The sequence below is a fragment of the Peromyscus californicus genome, unplaced genomic scaffold (assembly GCF_007827085.1).
Source record: "Peromyscus californicus insignis strain IS unplaced genomic scaffold, ASM782708v3 Scaffold_10__1_contigs__length_136768540, whole genome shotgun sequence".
Taxonomy (NCBI): Eukaryota; Metazoa; Chordata; class Mammalia; order Rodentia; family Cricetidae; genus Peromyscus; species Peromyscus californicus.
This window is the reverse complement of record NW_026294391.1, coordinates 90,150,914-90,174,898: the sequence shown is the minus strand read 5'-3', so window position 1 is coordinate 90,174,898 and position 23,985 is coordinate 90,150,914. Positions and strand designations below refer to the sequence as shown.

The 23,985-nt window shown below is 43.6% G+C and overlaps 1 protein-coding gene across 13 annotated transcripts in view; it reads right to left on the bottom strand.

Annotated features, from left to right (window-relative positions):
- The window catches only part of Frmpd3 (FERM and PDZ domain containing 3), a 149,840-nt gene that overhangs the window by 9,999 nt on the left and 115,856 nt on the right, over positions 1-23,985 (bottom strand). For 11 of the 13 annotated variants that reach the window (XM_052736716.1, XM_052736706.1, XM_052736684.1 and 8 more), the window contains 3 exons: positions 22,980-23,159; positions 10,009-10,153; positions 6,794-6,862 (listed from right to left, as the gene is read on the bottom strand). In XM_052736716.1, the coding sequence (XP_052592676.1) occupies positions 6,794-6,862; positions 10,009-10,153; positions 22,980-23,159 (394 nt within the window). The remainder of the gene's footprint in view (positions 1-6,793; positions 6,863-10,008; positions 10,154-22,979; positions 23,160-23,985) is intronic. The other 2 variants (XM_052736746.1, XM_052736688.1) reach the window with 1 other exon arrangement.

Genomic DNA, 23,985 nt, shown 5'->3' with positions numbered 1-23,985 from the left:
GGAGCTCAGATTGTCAGCCTTGGTGGCAGGTACCTTTACCTACTGGGCCATCTTGCCAACTCTCTAGTTTTTGAGACAAGGCCTCTTACAGAACATGAAGCTCATTAATTTAGCTAGACTCACTGGCCACCTTGTCCCATGGATCCTCCTGTCTCCACCTCCCCAGTGTTGGAACTATAGATGCATGCCACTGTGCCTGGCCCTTATGTGGGTACTGGGAATCAAATTCATGGTAAGCAATTTATGAATATCATCTGTCCTTTTCCCCATCACTGTAGGAGGGGTAACAGGGTCCACCATGTATTTCCGACTGGCCTGGCACAAAGGGAATGATTGTAAAAGATAAGGGGGGTGGATATGGGAGGATAATGGGGAGAGTGATTGGGAAAAATATAACAACCTATCCACATGGAAGTGATTTAATGAAGCCCATTATTTTGTATGTTAACTAAAAAATTTTTTTTTTGAGACAGGGTTTTTCTACACAGTTCTGGCTGTCCTGGACATCATTATTTAGACCAGGCTGGCCTTGAACTCAGAGATTCCCCCTGCCTCTGTCTCCTGAGTGCTGGGATTAAAGGTATGCACCCCCATGCCGACATTAAAAATGTTTTTTTGAAAAGTAAAACATTTGAAAAGGTTTGATAAATTCTCAAAGATTACACATGACTGTTATAATCACAGATGTCACAAACCAGTGGACAGGGAAGCTAGAGAAGGGGCTTGGGACTTTGGGGTGAGGTAACAACTGAAGTTAGGAAATTTGGCCTAGGCCATGAGGTGATCTCAATGGAGCGTGTTTCACTTACTTTGTGTTTGTTTGTTTCTTTGTTTTGAGACAAGGTCTTGTGGAGCTAAGGCCAACCATGAACTTGAAGTGTAGCAGAGGATGACCTTGAACTCCTGGTTCTTCTGCTTCTATCTTTCAAGTGTTGAGCTCATTGGCATGCACACCTCGATTTGCTTGGTTTAAGATTTCACCTCGGTCTGACTCCTAAGCCCCTGTGTGTTTACTGTGCCCCCTCATCCATCATCCTAGTATTATTGATGATGTTACTGTTGCCAGTTTATTATAGTATGCTATAAAAAGTGTTAAATCATTTTAAAACATTCTTTCTTTTGAGACAGGGTATCACTATGCAGCCCTGGATGGCCTGGAACTTGCTGTGTACACCAAATTAGCCATGAACTCATGTAGATTTGCCTGCCTCTGCCTCCTCACTACTAGCATTAAAGATGTATGTTACCATGCTGAACCTAAAATATGCTATTTATAAACTCATATCAATATAAGAAAATTCTTTTTGAGCCCACAGTTCTGTGAAACTTTGAACTCAAAAGTTCAGAGAATAATTAAATGACTTACTAGACATAAAAAGAGTATCAAACACTAGGTACAAATTTTTGAAAAGAATAGCAAGACTGTATACTGAGGTCTGTAAGACATTTGTGAAACAAATGAAAGACTTAAATAAGTGGAAAGATTCTCCATTCGCGGACTAGTAGGCTTCATATTTGCATCACTGACAACTTAAGATGGCAACACTTCTCAAACTAATCTACTGACTCAACACAATCCTGATCAGAATCCCAGCTGACTTTGTAGAAAATTGACAAGTCAATTATAAAATTCACAGAGTCTCAAAGTTCCCAGAATAACTAAAACAACCTTGAAAAAGAAGAAAAAAGAATGAAGATAATTCATGATTTCAAAACTTGCTACAAAGCAATAACAATTAAGATAATGTAGTATTGACAGTCAATGCAATAGAATAAAATGTGCAGATATAAACTATCATATTTATGGCCAAATGGTCCAACTTAAAAATGTACAAAAGATTTGAATGGGTATTTCACTAAAGAAGACATATTAAAGGGCAATGAGACATGAAAGATGCTCAGTGTCATTGGCCATTCATGAACTGCAAATAAACATCAGGAGTTGCCTCTTCTATCCATTGTGATGGATGTAACAAGACAATAACAAATATTGGTGAAGATCTGATGAAGTTATACTTCTCTACTATTACTGGTAGGAATGTGAAATGGTGGAGTCATTTTGGAAAAATATGCTGTTCCTCTAATAATTCAACATAGTTATCAATTGTATGTTCTACACCTATGTTTTTAATGAAGAGAAATAAAAACCTACATCCTCACAAAAAGTTGGACACGAATGTCTAATATCGTTATTCATAATATCCGAAAGGTAAAAACAACCCAATGTGTATCAACTGATGGACTGATAAATAATATGTCTTTTATATAATAGCATATTATATAATTAAAAGGAACAATGTATTGCTATATGATATAACATGAATGACCCTTGAAAATACTATGCTAAGTGAAAAAGCAAAGCACACAAGACTATATTCCATGATTACATTCATATAAAACACTCAGAACAAGTAATGCTATAGAGACAAGCTACAGAGCACTGGCTGCTTGGTAGCACATAGGACACAATATGGGGAGGGACTGTTATTACGTTCCTGCATACTGTTTTTTCTCTTTAGGAGCGGTGAAATTTTTTTTTGTACTTGGGATTGAACCTGTGGCGGCATGCATGCTCTTTTTACTTTTTATTTTGAGACAAGGAAACACTAACTTACTCAGGCTGGCTTTGAACTCACTTTATAGCCCATGTAGGCCTTGATACTCCCTACTCAGCCTAACCAGCAGAAGTAATTACAAGGTTGTACTACCAGATCCAGCTCGAGTGGTGAAAATGTTCTAAAACTAGATGGTTGCATGACCCCATAAATATACTACACACACACACACACACACACACACACACACACACACACACACACACACACACATTTGTGTAACAGCTCTGGCTGTCCTGGAACTTGCTTTGTAGACCAGGCTGGCCTCAAATTCACAGAGATCCACCTGCTTCTGCCTCCTGAGTGCTGGGATTAAAGGCATGCACCACTGCCGCCTGACTATAATAAATATATTAAAAATGGAGCTGTACCCAGGCATGTTGTCTTAGGCCTTTAATCCCAGCACTCAGGAAGCAGAGGAGGCAGATCTTCATGAATTTGAGGTCAGGTTGGTCTACATAGCAAGTTCCAGGCAACCCAGGGATACATAGTGAGACCCTGTCTCAAAACAAATGGAGCTATGAATTTTAAATGAAAAAGTTTTATGGCTTGGAGATTATAGCTGAATAATTCTGCTTATAAAAATAAAACTTCTTATCCAACAACGGTGGCACATGCCTTTAATGTCAGCACTTAGAAGTAGAGATAAGTGGATCTTTGTGAGTTCAAGAATAGCCCGATGCGGCCGGGCGGTGGTGGCGCACGCCGTTAATCCCAGCACTCGGGAGGCAGAGCCAGGAGGATCTCTGTGAGTTCGAGGCCAGCCTGGGCTACCAAGTGAGTTCCAGGAAAAGGCGCAAAGCTACACAGAGAAACCCTGTCTCAAAAAACCAAAAAAAAAAAAAAAAGAATAGCCCGATGCATATAGTGAGTTCCAGGCCAGACAGGATGACATAGTGAGATTATGGCTCAAAAACAACAAACAAACAAACAAACAAACACCCAACTCCTCCACAATTCTGGGTGTAGTGTCATTAAAGCCCTCTGCAGGCTAGGGCAGAAGGATTGCAATTTTAGGGCCATCTTGGGCTATATAGTGATCTCTAGGATAGCCTGTGCTAAGGGAATTGGAGAGATTGCTCAATGGTCAAGAACACTTGCTGTGCCAGGGTGGGGTGGGGTGTGTGTGTGGGGGGCTCATGCCTTTAATCCCAGCATTCGGGATGCAGAGGCAGGCAGATCTTTGTGAGTTCAAGGTCAGTCTGGTCTACGGAGCGAGTTCCAGGACAGCCAGGGCTACACAGAGAAACCCTGTCTTGAAGAAAAAAAAAAAAAAGAACACTTGCTGCTTTTTCCAAAGGGTCTGAGTTCAGTTCCTAGAACCCACATCAGGTGGCTCACAATTGCCTGTAACTCCAGTTACTGGGGAATCTGACACCCTCTTCTGGCCTCTGTAGGCACCTACACACATGCATGCACACACAGATGCTCATAAAAAGAAATATTTTAAACATACTCACTTTTTTTTTTTTTTTTGGTTTTTCGAGACAGGGTTTCTCTGTGTAGCTTTGCACCTTTCCTGGAACTCGCTTTGTAGACCAGGCTGGCCTCGAACTCACAGAGATCCGCCTGGCTCTGCCTCCCGAGTGCTGGGATTAAAGGCGTGCGCCACCACCGCCCGGCAACATACTCACTTTTATACAATACATTTTTTTCATATTCGTTCCCCTCCTTCAACTCTTCCCAGATCTTCCCCATTTCTTTAAACTCTTTAAAAACAAAAAATAAAGTGTTTAAAAACAAAAATAAATTTTAAAAAGTGGTGACTTGGCACATGGTGAACTTTGAACTCTTAAGAAAAGATTTTTTTTTTTTTTGGTTTTTCGAGACAGGGTTTCTCTGTGTAGCTTTGCGCCTCTCCTGGAACTCACTTGGTAGCCCAGGCTGGCCTCGAACTCACAGAAATCCGCCTGGCTCTGCCTCCCGAGTGCTGGGATTAAAGGCGTGCGCCACCACCGCCCGGCTAAGAAAAGATTTTTTTTAAGTGCTTTGCTTTGTGAAAGGACTTTATGTAGCTTATCTCACATTATCTTGTCAAATCCCTCAGGAGGTATGTAGTATATATACTATTATTACTTCTCTTTTTTTTTTTTTTTTTTTTTTGGTTTTTCGAGACAGTGTTTCTCTGTGTAGCTTTGTGCCTTTTCCTGGAACTCACTTGGTAGCCCAGGCTGGCCTCGAACTCACAGAGATCCGCCTGGCTCTGCCTCCCGAGTGCTGGGATTAAAGGCGTGCGCCACCACCGCCCCGGCTTACTTCTCATTTTAATGACAAGTAATCTGAGCCTGTTTATGGGACTTGTTCACGTTTACATGAAGGTACAGCAGAGAAGGGATTGGAACCCAAGTCTCTCTGCCTTTACATGCTAGGAGTTTTTCACAGACCATGTTATTCACCTCTATACAGATTCAATGTAATCACACTTGTGGGTTCGATTCATGTCTTACTGGGTGATGGCGAAAACCCTGGATCAGTTGGGGAATTACTATGTAGTGATCCATCCTCTATCCAGGCCTCTGAGAGTTAAAGAAGTGCTCCAGGAGAGTACAGAGCCATAAGTCCTTGGTTTAGAATGTGTCTCTACCTGAATGCATCATCTGCAGGACTAGAAATGCTCCAGGTGATACCTACCTAGGCGGTAACTGAGCCATCAGGGGAGCCACCTGGCAACATGATGCTAGCAGAGGTGACTCCCACAGTTATATCCAATAAGCAAGTGACAACTTTTCCCTCTTAGATAAAGACTGGAGTTCTAAAGGTGGTTGCCTTCCCTGCAGGAAGAAATATTTTCCCATACTACCCTGCCAAGGTCAGGTGATGTCTAACTCACCTCTGGTGTCATGACTTCCAGATATAAGGAGAGAATGTGCCTGGAGCGTTCTCAGTCTCCTCTAGGCAGATTAGAAGTACGGGTAAAGTCGGGTGCATTTGGTTGATGGCTGGGACAGCTTGCCTCTCACATTGTAAATCTATGTGAACTGCTCATCAGCTTTCCCTAAGCAGGAGGGTGGAGGTGCCCTAGTTTATCTTTCTGTGCTCAGTCACTCACAAGATTGACTCAGAAATGCTTGCAAAGAACAGGACAGTGAACTGACTAGAATTATGCTAAAATATATATGCTGTGAATATATAATATAATATAATATAATATATAATATATACACAAAGCATGCACGTATTTACACTAGACATACCATCGACACAAGATTGACTCAAGCAGCTTTCTAGACTTGACTCTGGTGTATTTTTGTAGTGTCATGTTCATTGGTCATAATTACGACATAGAAGCCTTGCAAGAACCTCATAGTCTTTCTGAGTCATCCAAAAAAAGAAGAGAGTACTATGTTCACTCTAACTTCCTATAAGTGTTGCTGGGTGGGTTTTTTGTAGGGGGGGCAGTGTCTCATTTTATAGCCTAGGCTGGTTTTGAATGTGTAATCCTCCTACACCAGTTTCCTGGGTGTTGTGATTACAGACATGAATCACCACAATCAGCTTGCTGGGTTATATGTACATGAAAACTGGTAATGTCTGCATATACATATATATATATGTATATACACACATATGTATATAAAATAAGAATATTCAGTGTAGCACAGTAAACTGTTTCTAAACATGTTAGAAGACATAGAATGAGTTTCTCTAACTGAGGTCCTAAATAGGATCTCCAAAGCCTTATTTTCTTGGGTTACCCAGCAGATACAGGGAGCTCAGAGCTGGGAAGAGGTGGCAGCTGCTTCTGGATCTTTCTTCTTGTCTTCCTTTCCTTTCCTTATTTCTTTCCATCACTTATTTAGTGTGTCTCTCTCTGTGTGTATGTGTTTGTGTGTGTTTTTCTGTCTGTCTGTTTGTCTGTGTGAATGCATGTGTGTATTCATGTAGGTACACGGGTACCATCATGTACATGGTGGGAGTTGGCTTTCTCCTTCCACCATACGGGTCCCGGGGGTCTTCAATCGTGGTGACGTGTGCCTGTACTCTCTGAGCCATCTTGCTGGCCCTGCCTCTGGATTTCTTGCCACCTCAGTGTGGTTTTGGCTCTCAAATGCAGGTGCTATTAGGACTGCTGCACTCTTCCTGTGTAATTGACAAGCTACTTACTATATTGGCATCATCCCTGAATCATCTGTCCACATTTTCCCCCTCTGGTCTGTAAGCTATGTGAAGGAACTCACCAAAAGGATCATAGCTGCTATGTCCAGCTGTATTCCCAATGTCTGCCATGATGGATCCTTGAAAAACATCTGTGTAGTGAATAAGTGAAATAATTTGCTTTGGTCAAGTGCTGTGAGAGAGACGATTCCTTCCCTCTCATTCTCCTGTTTTACCAGGTTCGCAAGACATGGTGCTTCCTTCCCCTGCTGCTGAGTTAACAGCATCTGTTTGGCCTGGTAGACTGAGCACTGAGCTTGGCTAGTTGGTAGTCAACAGCTTCTGTGATGCCAGACTTCTTCCTCCTTTCCACAGATACCTTGGCCTGAGGGAATTGTGACTTTGGTCCCTGGGAAAAGCCCATCTGAAGCTGTGAGGACACCTCTTCTCTCTGTAGCCCTGGTGTTGAGGCAGACCTTGAACTTGCAATCTTTGTGCCTCAACCTTCCAAGAAGCTGGGATTATAGGCCTGTGCCACCAGGCATGGCTAGCTGACTGCACTACAGCCTTTGTTAAAGGACCACAGTGGGCGCTGGAACTTCTGTTCTAGAATGAAGGTGAGTTCTGACAGAGGAAAGCCATCCCAGCTTTGGATGGTGGTCCTAAAGGTCTTCAAGACCAGGAAGGAACTATTAACCCACTGCAACTAGGGCCCAAGCCTCTTCAGTGGCACTCTTCTCTTCTTCCTGGCATTTTTCTGAATTTGGGCCAAACCAGGAGGGTCACCTTACACAGCAAGAGCATTCTGTCAGTGGCTGCTATCAACCTGGCACCTAGCAGTTCAGAAGGCCAAGAAACTGGCCCCAAACACCGCACCAGTCTCTGTGGAGGTGATATCAAGCACAAGTTCCTATCTTTCCGGACAGAAGAAGAAAGAGGAACAGAGGTTTTTCTATTTGCTTCTGCCCCTGAGCCAATTGTCTCCATGCTAAGGAGAAGCATTATAAACAGCAGTGGCGCTACAGTGGTCCATTTGGCTCCTAAATGGAGCCAGAGACCCATTTGCTAGGGAAGTCCTGAACTTCTGCCACTCTGCAGGTGTGCAAGGAGCCTCTCAGGCATTGGAGACTTGGAGATGGGGTGTGAAAGTGATGCTTAGCACCAAGAGAACCCGGTAAAGCAGACCTAACTTTGAAAAAGCAACAGGGAAGCCACATGGAAGGTGTTCCGTGAGGCTGCAGTGACACATGCAGCCCATGTCCTGGACTTGGTGCCACAATCTCCACAGTAAGGGAACTATTTGCAACCAGCATTGGCTAGGGCGTGGATGGCATGACAGATAATTGTCCCACAGAGTGGGACTACATAACCATGCCTACTGCCCTCTCTAAGTGGACACCCAAACAGCTCTGACTGTCCCAGCTGGTTCTACCTTGACTGGCCCCAAGTCCATCCTTCTGCCTTCTCCTCTCCTTTTCCCCTTCCCCTCCTGCTCAATAAGAGGTACAGTTTACTTGGATGTGATTAGCCACAGGACCACAGGTGACACCGAAAATGCTAAGGATGGTTTTTCCAACATTTGACCATGTGTAAGTTTGAGAAGTACAGCTACCTCTTCAAGTTAGTCATCTGTAGCCATGCAGACTCTCACCCCCAGTTTCTTCCTGTTCCAATTCAGTTCCTTTCACCTACTATGTGGACACCCCTTCTTTTGGGACCACCAATACTTTCCCAAATCTGCATGTGATGAACTGCCTTTCAATTGCTGTGAACAGTGATATGAGATTGAAAGTTGGGCCTGCTATGTATGTGATGGACTTGTTTGTGATAAAGAACAAAGTTTAAAATGGGTGATACTCATCGGGTGGTGGTGCCTTTAATCCCAGCACTCGGGAGGCAGAGGTAGGCGGATCTCTGTGAGTTGGAGGCCAGCCTGGTCTACAAAGTGAGTTCCAGGATAGGCTCCAAAGCTACACAGAGAAACCCTGTCTTGAAAAACCAAAAACCAAACCAAACCCAAACAAAATAAGCTAAACCAAAACAAAACAAAACAAAAAAATGGGTGATATTCAGCTCTCTAGGTGCTGGGTCATCTGCCAGGAGTGTGATTCTACTCTCAGATACCATGATCTCCATCAGGTGCAGTGACCCCAAACCAAGAAAGTCTTGAAAGTTTAGTAATAGTTAAGTGGCAAGGGCCAGTGGATCAAGTGTTCAGTTTCTGGCAAGGGTGACTCCTGGGTGCTGCTTACATTCTGTCTGTGATGCTTGCGAGCCTGAGGTCTAACACATGGAGGAGACAGCTCTCTGTCACACTCTGCTCCTCTCACTTGTTTTGGGCAGGAGCACTTGGGCTGTACAGCTTTTTTTTTTCAAGGCCTCTGTACAACATCATCAGAACATCTCTGAGAAGTAGCCATACTAGGTTGCCTAACTCGGACACCTTTTGCTTAGAAGCTGCATTTGCTCTTTATGGACCTCCCATTCTAGTTCCAAGCTTTCTTTTGGGCATACCCAGTCTCCCCTACTCCAAGCCTTCAGTGACTTCATATTTCAGACACTTCTGTCAATCCCCAATATGATGAACAAAAGGAAGGTCTTATTTTCATTTTCAACCTTACTTCAGTGAAGCCAGAACAGGCACAAATCTCTTCTAGATTAGTAAATCTCTGCCTTAGAATCAATATAAACCTTTTTGAGAAAACATTTTCTGTGTAGCCTTGACTGGCCTTGAACTCTTTCTGTATCTACCTCCTCAGTAGCTGGCATTACAATAATGTACCATTACAAGTATGTGCTATGATACCTGGCCAATGCAATTCTTATTTATTTTTTTATGTACATTGGTATTTTGCCTGCTTGTATGTCTATGTGAAGGAGTTGGATCCCTTGGAACTGGAGTTATAGACAGTTGTGAGCTGCCATGTGGGTGCTGGGAATTGAACCTGGGTCCTCTAGAAGAACAGCAAGTGCTCTTAACCACTGAGCCATCTCTCCAGTCCCCCAATGCAATTCTTTAATTGGCTCTATCATGTGATTGCTTCTTTCATCTTACATACATCCACTGACTCAACTACAGTGTGTTGTCACAGGCATCCTTTGTGGAACATGTACATGTGAATATCATATGTGTTTGCCAGTGAGGTGTGTCAGTAGGGTGCATGCTACACTTCTGGCTGCTGCTAAACAGGCTGGCACTGTTGGCACATGCTGAACACTAGGGTGATGGAACCCCTCCCTCCATGACTTCAGAGTCAGAGGGCCTCGGACACACCAAAACACTGAGGCTGAGCCCTACCTGCCTTTATCATAGGAGGTGGAAGAGGCTGGCTGGCAGGCCTGGAGAAGACCATCTTCCTGGAGTCCAGCAGAAGGCGGCAGTACCCCGCAATCAGGCAGGCAAAGTTGGTGGCTTCAGGCCACTCCATCAACAGCACCAGAGGCTGTGGAAGAGATGGTTCAAAACATAAAGACATGAGAAGGCGGGAGAGAGGCAGGAGAGAGGCAGGTGCATTTCTGCGAGGACAGTAACAAAGAAAAGACTCCTTGAGTAGTTACAGGAACCACACATTCCAAACCCTACTTGAGGGCTGTAGCCAGGCATTTTCTTCAGTCCTCGACATTCCTTTGTAGTGACTGCTTCTCTAGGTATCAGCATTAAATAAACCTTTACTCACGCATTTAATGAACCACCTTTACTGAAAAAGACTAAAATTATGTAACATCATGTGACTGCTGTGTGGCTGTGTTTGCGTTTGTCAGAGCTCAGCAGATGTGTGGGCCAGCTGGGAGAGTGGGGGTGAAGCTAGGAATCTAGGCTAGGCTGAGGGATGGCCTGGAATATCCTTGAATGTAAGCACCTTGGCTGCATGAGGTATCCTTTGCTCCTCTCCATATGCCCTGACAACATCCAGATGAGCTCCCTGGACACAATACTCCACAGAATGGAGTCCTAACTGTGACTTTAGGGACAAAACCTTTCTGGTCTAAGTCCTGCTTGGACCTTCCTGATCTCCCCTCTATTTCCTGTATTTTCTGAAGTAGCCTGGAAATGGATACTGATTTTTCTTTTCTTTTCTTGGATACACATTTTTCACTCTGTAGCTCTGGCTAGTCTGGAATTCACTTTGTAATCTTGGCTGGCCTCAGATTCATGACACTCTTCTTGTCTTTGTCTTCCCAGTGTTGGAATTACATGTGTCAGCTACCATGCCAGTTTACTGGTAGTTTTTTCTTTCTTTAAAAAAAAAAAGATTTATTTATTTATTTATATGGGTGCTTTGTATGTATGGAGGTCTGTATGCAAGAAGAGGGCATCAGATCTTATTACAGATAGCTGTGAGCGGCCATGTGGTTGCTGGGAATTGAACTCAGGACCCCTGGAAGAGCAGCCAGTGCTCTTAACCACTGAGCAATCTCTCCAGCCCTGTATTGTTTTTTTGTTTGTTTGGTTGGCTTTTGGTTTTTCATGACAGGGTTTCTCTGTGCAGCCCTGCCTGTCCTGGAACTCACTCTATAGACCAGGCTGGCCTCGAACTCAGAGATCTGCCTAGGATTAAAGGTTTGTGGCTGTTTATTGCTGTTTCTTTCTTTCTTTTTTTTTGAGACAGGGTTTCTCTGTGTAACAGTCCTGGCTGTCCTGGAACTCACTTTGTAGACCAGGCTGGCCTTGAACTCACAGAGATCCTCCTGCCTCTGCCTCTCAAGTGCTGGGATTAAAGGTGTGCGCCACCACCGTCTGTTTCTTAAAAGAGCTCCTTGGTCTGGAGTTAAGGGTGGTAGGTTAAACAAGCTATGCAGATACTTTTGCTATGGGAATTCTAAGATCCTATGATATATATGAATATATGAATATATTCCATGAAACTTCAAAGACTTTAGTATTACAAATTTATTTGACCCCAAAGATCTGTTTTTTTTTTTTTTTTTACAGAAAATTTCATACCAACAGGGTTCTTGTTATTTCTTTTTCAGTGCTAGAGATGGAATCTAGGACCTTATGCATTCTGGGCAAACACTCTACAATCGAACTACTCCCCTGTGCCCAGTTGTTGCTGTTTTTAAACCCACAATGGGAAATATTATCACACTCTGTTGATTGATCCTGGAGTTAACTCCTTAACTGTTTCACAGATTCCTATAAAGATAAACAAAGCAGCGATGCATTTTTAAGAAACCCTTGAATTTGTTCTATCATTTTAAAGGTGCCATGTGAGTAAGGTGGATCAAATCAAAGTGAGATAATTTGTGGAGACTGGCTGAGGAGGGAGTCATGGGCTATGAGTAGCCATGACCTTTTGGGATTACTAGAGGGCATTATTAAGAACTAATAGAAAGCCAGGTGAGATGTGGCAATGCCCATCATCCTGTATTTGGAGGGTGAAGCCAGGAAGATCAGGAGTTCAAGGTCACCTTTGGATATCTAGTGAGTTTGAGGCCAGCCTGGGCTACAATAAACCCTGTTTCAAACTGGGGATATGGCTCAGTAGTAGACTGCTTGCCTAGCACAAGCAAGGCCCTGGGTTTGATGTCCAGCACCACAAAATAAAAGCCCAGAAGAATTAAGAGGGAACATCTGTTCTCTGCTTAGCTAGGAGGTGAATGCACCAGTCCATGAGAGAAATGATTAGGACCTTACCAGTAAAAATGAAGGGCCTTCATGACAAAACTCAGTCAACAACCAGATCATCTGCCTTTGGCTTTACTGTCACCTTAGGAACAATTCTGAATTCAAACTAGCTGCTGGTAGCTGAAGTCAGATTAGTTTTCTTTGCTAGCTCTCAGGAACCCAACATATAGGTTAAGTGGAACATAGACTAGTTCATTCGGAGCAGAAGTCAGCACGTGTTTATATGTTTTGTTTTTATTTATTGATTTATTTAAAATTTTTCCTTTTAGTTAATTTTATGTGTGTGAGTGTTTTGCCTGCATGTACATCTATGCACCACATGCTTGCCTGGTGCCCTTGGAGACCAGAAGAGGGCATCGAGTCCCCTAGAAATGGAGTTATGACCGGATCTTAAGCTGTCACGTGGGTATTGGGAATCAAACTTGGGTCCTTGGGAAGATCAACTGGAGCTCTCAATTGCGGAGCCACCTCTCCATCCAATTTGTATGTATTACTGTTACAGGATCCTAACTGAAGCTTGTTTCTGAATCGAGATCCTCCTACCTCAGTTTCCTAAATACTAGGATTACAGGCTTCCACCACCGTGCCCTACTTCATCCTTTTTTAGGGTTATAGTATAAATATTTTAGAACTTACAGGTCACTCAGGCTTTGTTGAAACAGTACTGCCACCATAGTGTGACAATAGACATAGATAATCTGTAAGCTAAACAAATGGCTGTGACTGTGTTATAATGACTATTTATAGAGGCAGGGGGTGGGTTAAAGTCAGCTTACAGGGCATAGTTCGAGCTATTCAACACACCTTGTAACTTGCTTTTTGTTTGTTTGTGTAACTTGCTACTTTTGGGTTTGTCTGAGACAGTGTTTTGCTATGTAGCTCTGGCTAGACTCAAAATCCTGGTAGTTTTCATCCCTCAGATTCCCAAGTGCTGGCATTACAAGCATATACAACCATTCCTGAACCTGGTACATTTTGTTTGGTTTGGTTTGAGACAAGATTTCACTCTGCAACCCAGGCTGGCCTTGAACTCATAATCCTCCTCCCTCAGCTTCTCATTAACCTCGATGCTTTTGTCAACGGTGATTACCTTCTGCTTTGGACACTCTTCTCATGACTTCTGTTTCTGTGAGGCGACACTATGTTCTGGTCCTGTGATCTCTGGCCATCTTTGCATTGGTCTTTCTCTTTTTCTGAGATTTATTTTTATTTATGTTTATATGTCTGCATATTAGCATGCACTCATTCTTGCAGGAGCCCGAGGAAGGCACAAGAGGTGAACAGATCCCCTGTAGCTGAAATTACAGGTGGTTGTGGGCTGCCTGATGTGGGTGCTGGGAAATGAAGTCAGGTCCTCTGGAAGACCTGACTTAACCACTGAGGCATCTCCCCAGCCCTGTCCATACTGCTCTTTAGCTGGCTTTTCCTGTGTAGCTTTTTAACCTTCATCTGCAGTCCTTGGTTCTTCCCCATGGTGGGCCAGCTTTTTCCTCTGGGTTGGGATTCTGGAGTCAGTGCTTCATTTTATTTCTCCTGGAACTCTTCTCCTTTCTCAAAACACAGATACCGCTATAAGTCAAAGACTTTTTTTTTTTCTTTTTGAGACAAGGTCTCATCCTGTAGCCTAGGTTGGCCTATATTATGTAGCCCATACTGGTCCTACACTGCAGCAATCCTCTGGCCTCTGCCTCTAGAGTGCCACCACACCCAGCTTGTTTCATGAAATAGTTTTTAAATATCCAGTTCCAATGCATGTCACAGTAAGGCATTTGGAGTATCACTGAGAGAACAAGTTAATGACTAATGATGCTTCTATTAAATTCATGAAATACCATGGGAAGGAAAAAGGAACAGTCAATACATAATGAGGAGCAATGGCTCTTTTCTCCAGGAAGAGAGGAGCCACAGATTAAATGTTCTCCAGCCATTATTAGGAAGGGACACTGGTGATGTCTATTCTTCCAGAATAATGAAAACTTCTCAGTCACAACAGAATGGTCAGCTTTACATAGCACAAACAGAAAAGGGTAGAATGGGGCAGGGTAGCCAGATATACCTTCTAGCTTCACCCTGTCATCTTCAACAGAAAGACACAGAGGTTTGGATGGTGACAGTTGCTGCCATAAGTACTGGGAGGACACAAGATTCACCAGGGTTGCCTCAGGGCATCCATGAACACCATGGACATTTCCACTGCTGTGCCTTTATTTCAGGATCTTGCTGACTTCTCCATACTTCTTAAGCTTTGTGATGATGCTGAGATATGGGGGTGGGGAGGCTCTCAGCCGGGGGTCCTTGTATGTCTGGTCCCAAGCTGCTTCATCTGTGTGTATTTGTGCCTCATCGGTGGGCATGTTTTGTCATACAAATTGTGACATTTCATAATCTAGAAGACAACTTAAGGCCCTCCAGTAGACCCCTAACTGTCCTTTCTTCCTCCAGTGTCTTCCTACTTCACTTCCCTATTGCTACTTAAGGGATCTTTCTAGTGCACAACTCTTATTATAACTTAGCACTGTCAATAGTGATGAAATCCAACTACCTTACAACAGCTTACAAGACCCTTCAGGATTTGGACCTAGCCTACATCTTCAACCACGTGTGTCTTAGCTTGGTTTAGGACCTCCTCTCCTATTACCACCCCTCACCTTATATTCAAACAATGGCATATAATTGAGTTTCCCAAGCTAGTTCATCCCTTCCATACTTTGACCTGTGCTGATTCCTCTAGCTAAAATACTCCTGTGGTCTGTCCTGCCCACCCAGCAAGCTGTGGCACATTGATGAGCTACCTCCTGAAAAGCAAGATCAACTGACAGCTACAGCCACTCATTCTAGAATAGCACAACCGGGTCCTTGCCTCTGTGGAGCTTACAGTGTCACTGGCAATAAATCACACACCAAATAATCTTAGATACAAATATAGCCACAAGGTGTGATAAGAACTATGAAGGGAAATTACAGACTTACCAGAACATAGAGTGTCCCGGAGCAGTGTGTGGGTGGACATGAACGTGTGCATATGTGATATGTGGTTTCAGAAGCTAGAAGAAACTTCTTTGAGGAAATGGCATTGGCTGACAAATTGAATATAGGACTATTTGCCCAATACCCAGGCTGAGTGGCTGACTGATGGATGGACAGATTGATGGGCTGGCTGGTTGAAGAGCAGTCTGACTCACTTGAGCCCTGTCTGACAAGCTGGCTGCAGGGCAGCCGGAATGCCAGACAGTCTCACATTTGGATTGTTTAGCTACCTGGCTGGCTGCTTGACTGGCTACGGACAGAATTACTGACTGGAGTCTGACTGACTGACTGGCTTAATTGATTTCACTTCAGTTTCCCCTTACCCCGATGTGGTCCAGTATCATCAATAAATCAGCAAGAAGGCAAAATGCCATGCTCTGAGAAGGCCGAGCCCATCAACAGGTGGTTCAGGACAGCACAGCCCATCACATTAGTGGCCTTTCCAGGTAGCCAACTGGGCCCCAACAAGGGCTAAGCATGGCTTGTAAAAAGGAACACAGATGAGCATTTTGGCCAACAGGGATACACATCAAATTAAGGGAAGGCGAGCAGAGGTTGGGTAGGTTTCTTATAGAAGTTCCAAAATAACCATTTACCTTAAATAGGATTTTAATGATCACAATGCCTCATGTAACACTTGCCCATACAGAAAACACTAAAGCAATAAAGCTCAAGCAGGAGAACAGGAAACATGCTGGGCCACAGAGATCCCATGGGACATTCCTTTGATGGTTTCCTTTTCGACCTGATGTGCTTCTGTAGTAATGGAGTAGGCTAATGGCCCAGTGGTGTCTGTTACAGTCTGTTGTCTCTTGGAGAACAATATATGAACACTACCTCATGTTCTCTCTACTATGAACAAGTAAGCTGAGTGAAAACTGTAACTAAATACACTCGGGCCATCTTCAAGTGGAAAATGAGATAAGGAGAACGGAGTTTAAGGCACGAGCCAGGCAGGAGAAGCTACTGCAGGGATTAATTTGACATGCTCCAGCTGTATCTCCTTCCTGGGATGCCCTGGTATAGAGTTGGCTCACTCCAGCATCTCTGACAAGAGAAAAAGGATGGGAAGCATCCTGGAGAGGCAAGGGTACCAGATGGGGGTCCTTGAATCCCAGGGGACCACTCCATTTGAGTTCTGGCCTCCACAACATTGAGAAAGGCTAATTGGGCATCGCTAGACAATTTTGGGGTGAGGCAGAATATCGCTTTAAAGCAATGATTTTCAGGCCAGCTGTACATTAGAATCACCAGGAGCCTGTAAAGACCTAGCTATCCCTGCACCCACCCCTAGAAATGCTGCTTTAAATGATCTGGGAGGAACAGCAGGAGTAGCTGCTGTAGTAGTAGTAGTAGTAGTAGTAGTAGTAGTAGTAGTAGTAGTAGTAGCCAGTGATTTTAAATCTTTACACATGAGAAGGGCATGCCTGTGACCCCATCATTTGGGAGGTCATCCTTTGAGGCCTGTTTGAATTATATGAGAACCTGTTTCAGAAACAAAAATGAAATCTTTGGGCATGATTCTTATGGTTAGTCACTGTGGTAGTTGGAATGTAACTGGCCCCCAGAAGCTCATAGGGAATGGCACTATTAGGAGGTGTGGCTTTGTTGTGAGTGGGTACGGTCTTGTTGGAAGAAGCGTGCCAATGTGGAGGTGGGCTTTGAGATTTTGTATGCTCAGGATATCAACTTCCTGTTGCTTGAAAGCCAAGATATAGCCAGCACCACATCTGCCTGCATGCCACCATGCTCCCCGCCATGATGATAATGGATGGACTGAACTTCTGAAATGATAAGTAAGCCACCTCAATTAAAGGTTTCTTTATAAGAGTCATCATGGTCCTGCTGTCTTCAGAGCAATGAAAAACATAACTAAGACAGTTATAGCTGAGACAGAAGACCCTCTCAGAATATTCTCAGGCCAGAGTGGGCTATCTAGAAGAAAATGGGCTAGGTTTGATTTCTAACTTCTGTGTCCTTTGCTAAGGAAATTCAAGCAGCTGAAATGGAAGGTTCCATGTGTAGTAGTGTACTCATCTTACAACCAGATTCTCTCCTGTTGGTTTACCTTACATTTATTTATTCTATATAAATATGTCTCTCACTTTGTGTCAGGACATGAGTGTGGAAGTCAGAGGACAGCTTATAGGAATTGGTTCTCTCTTTCACTGTGTAGATCTGGGGACTAAACTCAGGTCTCCAGGACTTGGTAGAAGGCTTCTTTACCCTATGAACTGTCTCACTTGCCTTCCCCACTTTTTTTTCTGAGTTAGGTCCTCCCTATATAACCCAAGCTGGCCTTAAACTTCCTAAGTGCTGGGATTCTAGGCAGTCATCATCATGTACAATTGCAACCAGTTCTTTTAAACTCAAATCAGTGCGTTTGCTGATTTCTGTGGTATCTATACTCCGACCAAGCTATTAGTATGATGTTGTCATTCATTTTTCATGTTCATGTGGAAAAAGATTAAATGTTGCTGTGGCCATTTCATAGTGCATGGTTTTAGTAACCCACACAGCAGACGTAACTGAAGCTTTTTGGTAACAACAAATGGCATGCTTATCAATCAAATAATATATTTATTGTAGCATATGAGAGCTGGGGATGTAGCTCAGTTAGTAGAGTGCATTCACAGCTTGCCTACCATTTACAAAGCCTTGGGTGTGGTTGTTGTGAAATACTATTTTAACTGTGTGTAAAGGTATGTTACATTTATTTCTTCTGCCTTTGTTAACAATGCAAAGATGTGTTGCATTCTTTTATGTTGCATTTGTTTAACTCTGTAAAGCTGTGTTACTTTGCTTGTCTAAAACACCTGATTGGTCAAATAAAGAGATGAACAGCCAATAGCTAGGCAGGATAGAGAAGAAGGCAGGGATGGCATGCAGAGAGGATAAATAGGAGGAGAAATCTAGAGAAGAGAAGAGTGAGGATCAAGAAAAGGAGGAGAAGAGGATGCCAGGGGCCAGTCACCCAGCCACACAGCCAGCCACCAAGAAAGAAGGAAAGAAAGATATATAGACTAAAGAAAGGTAAAAAGCCCAGAGGCAAAATGTAGTTAAAGAGAAATGGGATAATTCAAGTTAGAAAAGCTGGCTAGAAACAAGCCAAGCTAAGGCCAGGCATTCATAAGTAAGAATAAGTCTCCATGTATTTATTTGGGAGCTGGGTGGCAGACCTCCAAAGAGTAAAAAACAACAACACCCCCCCAAAAAAAACCTACATGTGGTGGCACATAAATTGTGCATGGTGAGACATACCTTTAATCACAGTGCTTGGGAGATAGAGGCAGGAAAATCATGAGTTCATGGTCATCTTATTATCTTAGCTATATAGAAAGTTTAAAGCCAGCCTGAGATACATGAGACCCTGTCTCAAAAGTAAAATAAAGGAAGGAAAGGGAGGCAAAAGAAAAAAATGTAATATATGAGTACTTGTTATTTGAAAAACCTCATGGCATTAATCTCTTATTGTCATTATAACACATGACTCCAAATTTAGTAGTTCAAATAATACACACTTATTCCTATATAGTCTTGGAGGTCAGAGTTCTGATACAGGTTTTACTGGGTTAAAAATCAAGTGCAAGACTGTCACTTTTCGTGGTCTATAGTTGAATCTATTTCCTTGCCTTCCTTAATCCTGGAAGTCCCCACACTCTTGGTCCTTGGCCTCTTCCCTAATGAAGGCTAGCAAGGGTGAGCTGAGTCCTCTCATCACACAGTTAGAGAACTTCACCTCCAGATTCTCTGTTCCACACAGACTGACTCCATTGACTGCATTAGTCCCACTTGAATAATTCATGCTAATCTCCCTATTCTAAGGTCAGTTGATTAGCAATCTTAATTGCATCTCTACTTTTTATTCCTCTCTGTCATAGCATATTCACAGGTTCTGGGGATTATGGAATACACATATTTAGGAGGGGATTATTCTACCTATTGTAATGGTAAATCCTATTACAGCCTATAACAATTATGACACTGAGTGGATAATTCTCCCGAAGTTTTCTTTTGCATTTTGTCAATTGCTCTTAATAGGGTGTACCTGAACCATTTATCACTTGGTTACACTTCTGAGCACTCATATCATCTCCCTGACTATTGGTCACAGCTTACTCCTAAGATGCAACCTTTAAAAGCCTCATCTACACACCAAATACAATGCATTTATCTCCAAAGGTAGTGTCATCTCACCACCTACTCGTTATCTGCTGGAGTTCTTTACACCTATCACTGTTCTTTAGTGGACATTGGACATGTGCAGTGGGCAATAGGGGTAAGAATAAGAAAACACATGCATTGTGTGCAACACAGGAGGGTCACCCCTGCCCATCTTCATACATCACGTGTTTCACATCTGCTCCTTGACTTCATAGTTGTCTTGCTTCCACCCTTCTTTCTTGCTGCTCCAAATCAGCTTTCATTCTGGTACCCCTCTGCTCAAGGACCTACAGTGCATTCCTACTAATCAACCACATTGAATCTAAATTCCTCCAACTGGCCTGGGAGGCTTTGAACCGACTTGTTCTGCCCGCCCCTAATCTCCAATCTCTTCTCTCTTATTTTCCTCTCCAGCCAAGCGACTCTGCTCATGGACCTGCACATATGGCTTACTTATTTCCGTGCTTGCTCCTTGCCTTTGAACACATCCCACTCCTCTCTGCTAATTCATGCCTATCACTTCAAGATCCAGCTCAAAACACCCTCTCGAGGAAGCTAGTTCTGGTTAACTCCTTCTCGTTCTTTTCATTCCACATTCCATACCACATTTATCTATGACATTTACTTCATACTGCTTTTTTAGAAAGAGATGTATTTTAGTTTTGTATTTGTGTGTGTGTGTGTGTGTGTGTGTGTGTGTGTGTGTGTGTGTGTGTCTTCCCCGAGAGGGTGAACCTCATCTGATTCCAGAGTTATGTAGGTGTTCTGGTGCGGTATCAAGGTAGGTCATGTATGCTTGTGATTCCAGCCACCCTGATGAGAATGTAGTTTCTTTGAAATGTTCATTCATGCTCACCACTGTGGGTGGATCACTTCCAGAAATAAGTAGGGTGCTCCTCACTCAGGAGACAAATACTGAACCCAGGTCAGCCTCTTTCCTCACAGACCTCTGGTCATATAGGTAGGTCTTCAACCTATGCTCACTCTAATTCATTGTATTACAAAGTCATTTGGAGAAAATAAAAAAATTAAATAAATATTGATGCCCAGGTAGTACTTCTAACCATTGAAATCATCAGTTTTAGCCAGGTAATAGTGCACACCTTTAATCCCATCACTTGGGAGGCAAGAAGTAAGCAGATCTCCGTGAGTTCAAGGCCAGTCTGGTCTATAGAGTGAGTTCCAGGACAGCCAGGGCTACACAGAGAAACCCTGTCTCCAAAAAAAGGAGGACATCAGTTTTCAGAGTAGGGCCCAGGTGTCTTTATTTTTTAAAACCTGTCATGGAATTTATATTGTGCTACTGATGTGCAAACCTATTCATGAAATATTGAAGGCTGAAAAAAAAATCTGAAAGTTGTTTCTCTGTTTTAAACCCCTTCTATATCTCTGTGAGCCACACTTCCCCTGCATGTCTTGTCTTTCCTCCCCTTTCCTTACCAGTTCATTTGGCTTTGTACCCAACAACTTCTGAAGAGAGGAGCAACCAAATGGTTGAGAAAGTAGTCACAACCCAATTAAACATCAGCACCAGGCAGATTCCCAAACCAATGGGAATCCTGTGTCTCACAGGTGGAAAAATTAACATATTAAAGCTTCCTGGGTTTTACAAACACAAAAATAAATAATTGGTTCTTTTTGAAATAGCAAAACACTCCACCGCTTAATCTGTTAACTGCATGTCCTTGTGGGAAAGCCTTTAAGAAGGGAAAGCTGTACCTCCCTCAGAGAACCTCTGCCAGCTGGCAGGAAGGCCTGCCCCCTGCCCACACTGGTCACTGTAGTCCAACAGGAGAACTGTGGAGGGGGTGGCTGACCATTGCTGCCAGACTTCTGTGACAGCTGCTTGCCAGTCTGAAGGTGTTGATCCATGGGGAAGGTTCTGAGGTTCTAGCTGGACTTTGGGAGATGAGATGGAATGTTGGCTCTGACTGTTCATCCACTCCCTAGAACCACTGGGTCCATGTACAGACATACCTCTTATGTAGCTCAGAGTGGGTGCTCCCCAACCAATACACATGTGGGATGGGCAGAGATAGGTTAAGGCATACACTTCTTTAATCTCTGAGGCAGACATTTATCTTGACATTCCATGTGAGTGTGATTTTTTTTTTTACATTTTACAGTGCTAGGGATGGAATTTAGGGTCTTTCCTATGCTAGTCAAGTGCTCTATTACTGAGCTTCCTCACCAGCCATAAGCACTTTTTGGTGGGGTTGGGAAGATGGCTGAGTTAGCAAAGTGCAAGCATGAGGACCTGAGTACCACCCCTAGCATCCATGTAAACAAAGAGGGTGTGGGAGCAATGCACCTTCAATGCAAGTGTTGAGAAGGAGATGACAAGAGGATGTCTGGGCCTTGCTGGCCAGCCAGTCCAGCCAAATAGGCCTTGGTCCTGTCTAAAAAAGTAAGATACAGAGCAACTGAGGAAGACACCTCTGGACTCCACTTGCATGAGCATATACACCTGTACACACTGAACACACACAAATATTTTGAGACAAGGATTCCCTCCCTATTTAGCCAAAGCATGCTGTGAAATTTAATTTTCCTCTCAGCCTACCAAGTGGCTCTGAATACAGACAGGTATGTAATACCATACCCAGCTATATGAATTTTATATTCTTCCTTTTTTTTTTTAACATTCGAGACAGGAGCTAGCTATGTAGCCTAGGCTCGACTTGTAATCACCATATAGGCAGTAATGCTCCTGCCTCAGCTTTCTGAATACTGGAATTATAAGCCACCAAGATATCCATAAATTCAAATTTCTGTTTGTGCTATGACAAGAAGAATTGTAGAATGATGGCTTGGGTAGCTCCTGGTTCTCCAGCTCTCTGTGGAGAACTGACTCAGATTGACCCAACACTTTCTAGCCCTACATAGTACTGTGTGGTAGTTTGAATGGGAATGGTCCCTGTAGGTGCATATGTTTAAATACTGGGACATCTCCGATTGATAGTGCTGTTTGGGAAGGATTAGAAGGTATGGCCTTCTTGGAGGAGGTGTGTCACTAGGGGTGGATTTTGAAGTTTCAAAAACCCACACCATTCCCAGTTAGCTTTCTCTGCCTTGTATTTGTGACTCAAGATGTGAGTGCTCAGCTACTGGGCCAGTGCTATGCTTACTGCCTGTCTGCTGCCCTGCTCCATGCCATGATGCTCACGGACTCTAACCCTCTGCAACTGTAAGTGACAAGTAAATGCGTTCTTTTACAAGTTTTCTTGGTCATGCTATCTTAATGAGAGCAATGGAACAATAACTAAGGCATGCTGACAACCATCTTAGGTGGTCTAAGACCTCGAAGATGGAGGAGGGAAAGATGAAGACAGAGTTCTGTGGAGAAGCCACTTCAGAATCTCTGAGCCTCCCTTCACATGCTCCAACTCTCTTTCCTTGTCCCTGAGGGCTGTTCCTGGAAAGAAGCAGCATCCCAAAGCAGGGCTCACCTTGGCATCCATGATGCTGGTCTCCACTCGGGCCACGCCTTGGTTCTCCCGGAACAGCTGGATCTTGCTGATCTTGCTGAACTCGGACAGCACAGTGGTGAGGTTGGTTTTGAGGTCAATAACATGGCTGATGCCGTGACGGGGTCCCACCAGGAGAGTGGTGGCTGACTGCTTCTCGTCCTAGTGCCCAAGTGTGCCAGGCAGACAACATTCACAGACAGAGTGGAGAGAAGGTCCAGGGAGAAGAGGCAATGAGGAAGAGAAAATATGTATTATGTTGGTTCTGCTGGGGTGTGTAAGGGGTGGGGGAAGGGAGGAGAAATACCCGAGGCTCAGTGCCAGTGTTAAAAAGGCAACCTCGATGGGAAAATAGTCTGGAACCTCCCTGGTACAGGATCCTAGATCCTCAGCCTAAATCACACCTTAGCTACAGCAGTAAGTTAAGTGAGCAGCATCAGGGCTGGCTCTAACAAAATCCCGAGGTAGGTGAAGTATGTTCTTTCTGGTGCTTTTGGAGAACTTCCCCTTATCGAGCCCCGAGGTACTTTTCACAATTGCTTGAAAGCCATCCAAAGCTCTTACTCGGTGCTTTTGCCTGACTAGGCAGCATTATGTCTGGCTTTTACCCACCCTCCACCAACTCGCACTTCTCACCCAGTGCCAAAGCCAAAGTGAAAACATAACTTTGCCTAAGGCATTCATGGTTGTTTAGGTGCTTAATGAAGGGCTCCCTAGATTTACCCTTTAATAGGTACTCCAGCAGCCTTGACTCAAAGCAATGACCAATAGGCGTTTGAGCAATGTCAGGGTGGTGGAAGGGAGATTTGAGGGTATGTGTGGGTGAAGGGAGGGGCCAGGGACCTTTCAGTGTTCTACAAATCCCAGCGTACAAATGGCTGCTTCTAGGTCTGACAGACTGGATTCCCTTAAATGGGGCTGACAAACTCCTTGAAGCTATCATCAAAGCGGAGCCTTCTGCTGGCCCACTCCCTGCTATTAACATCAC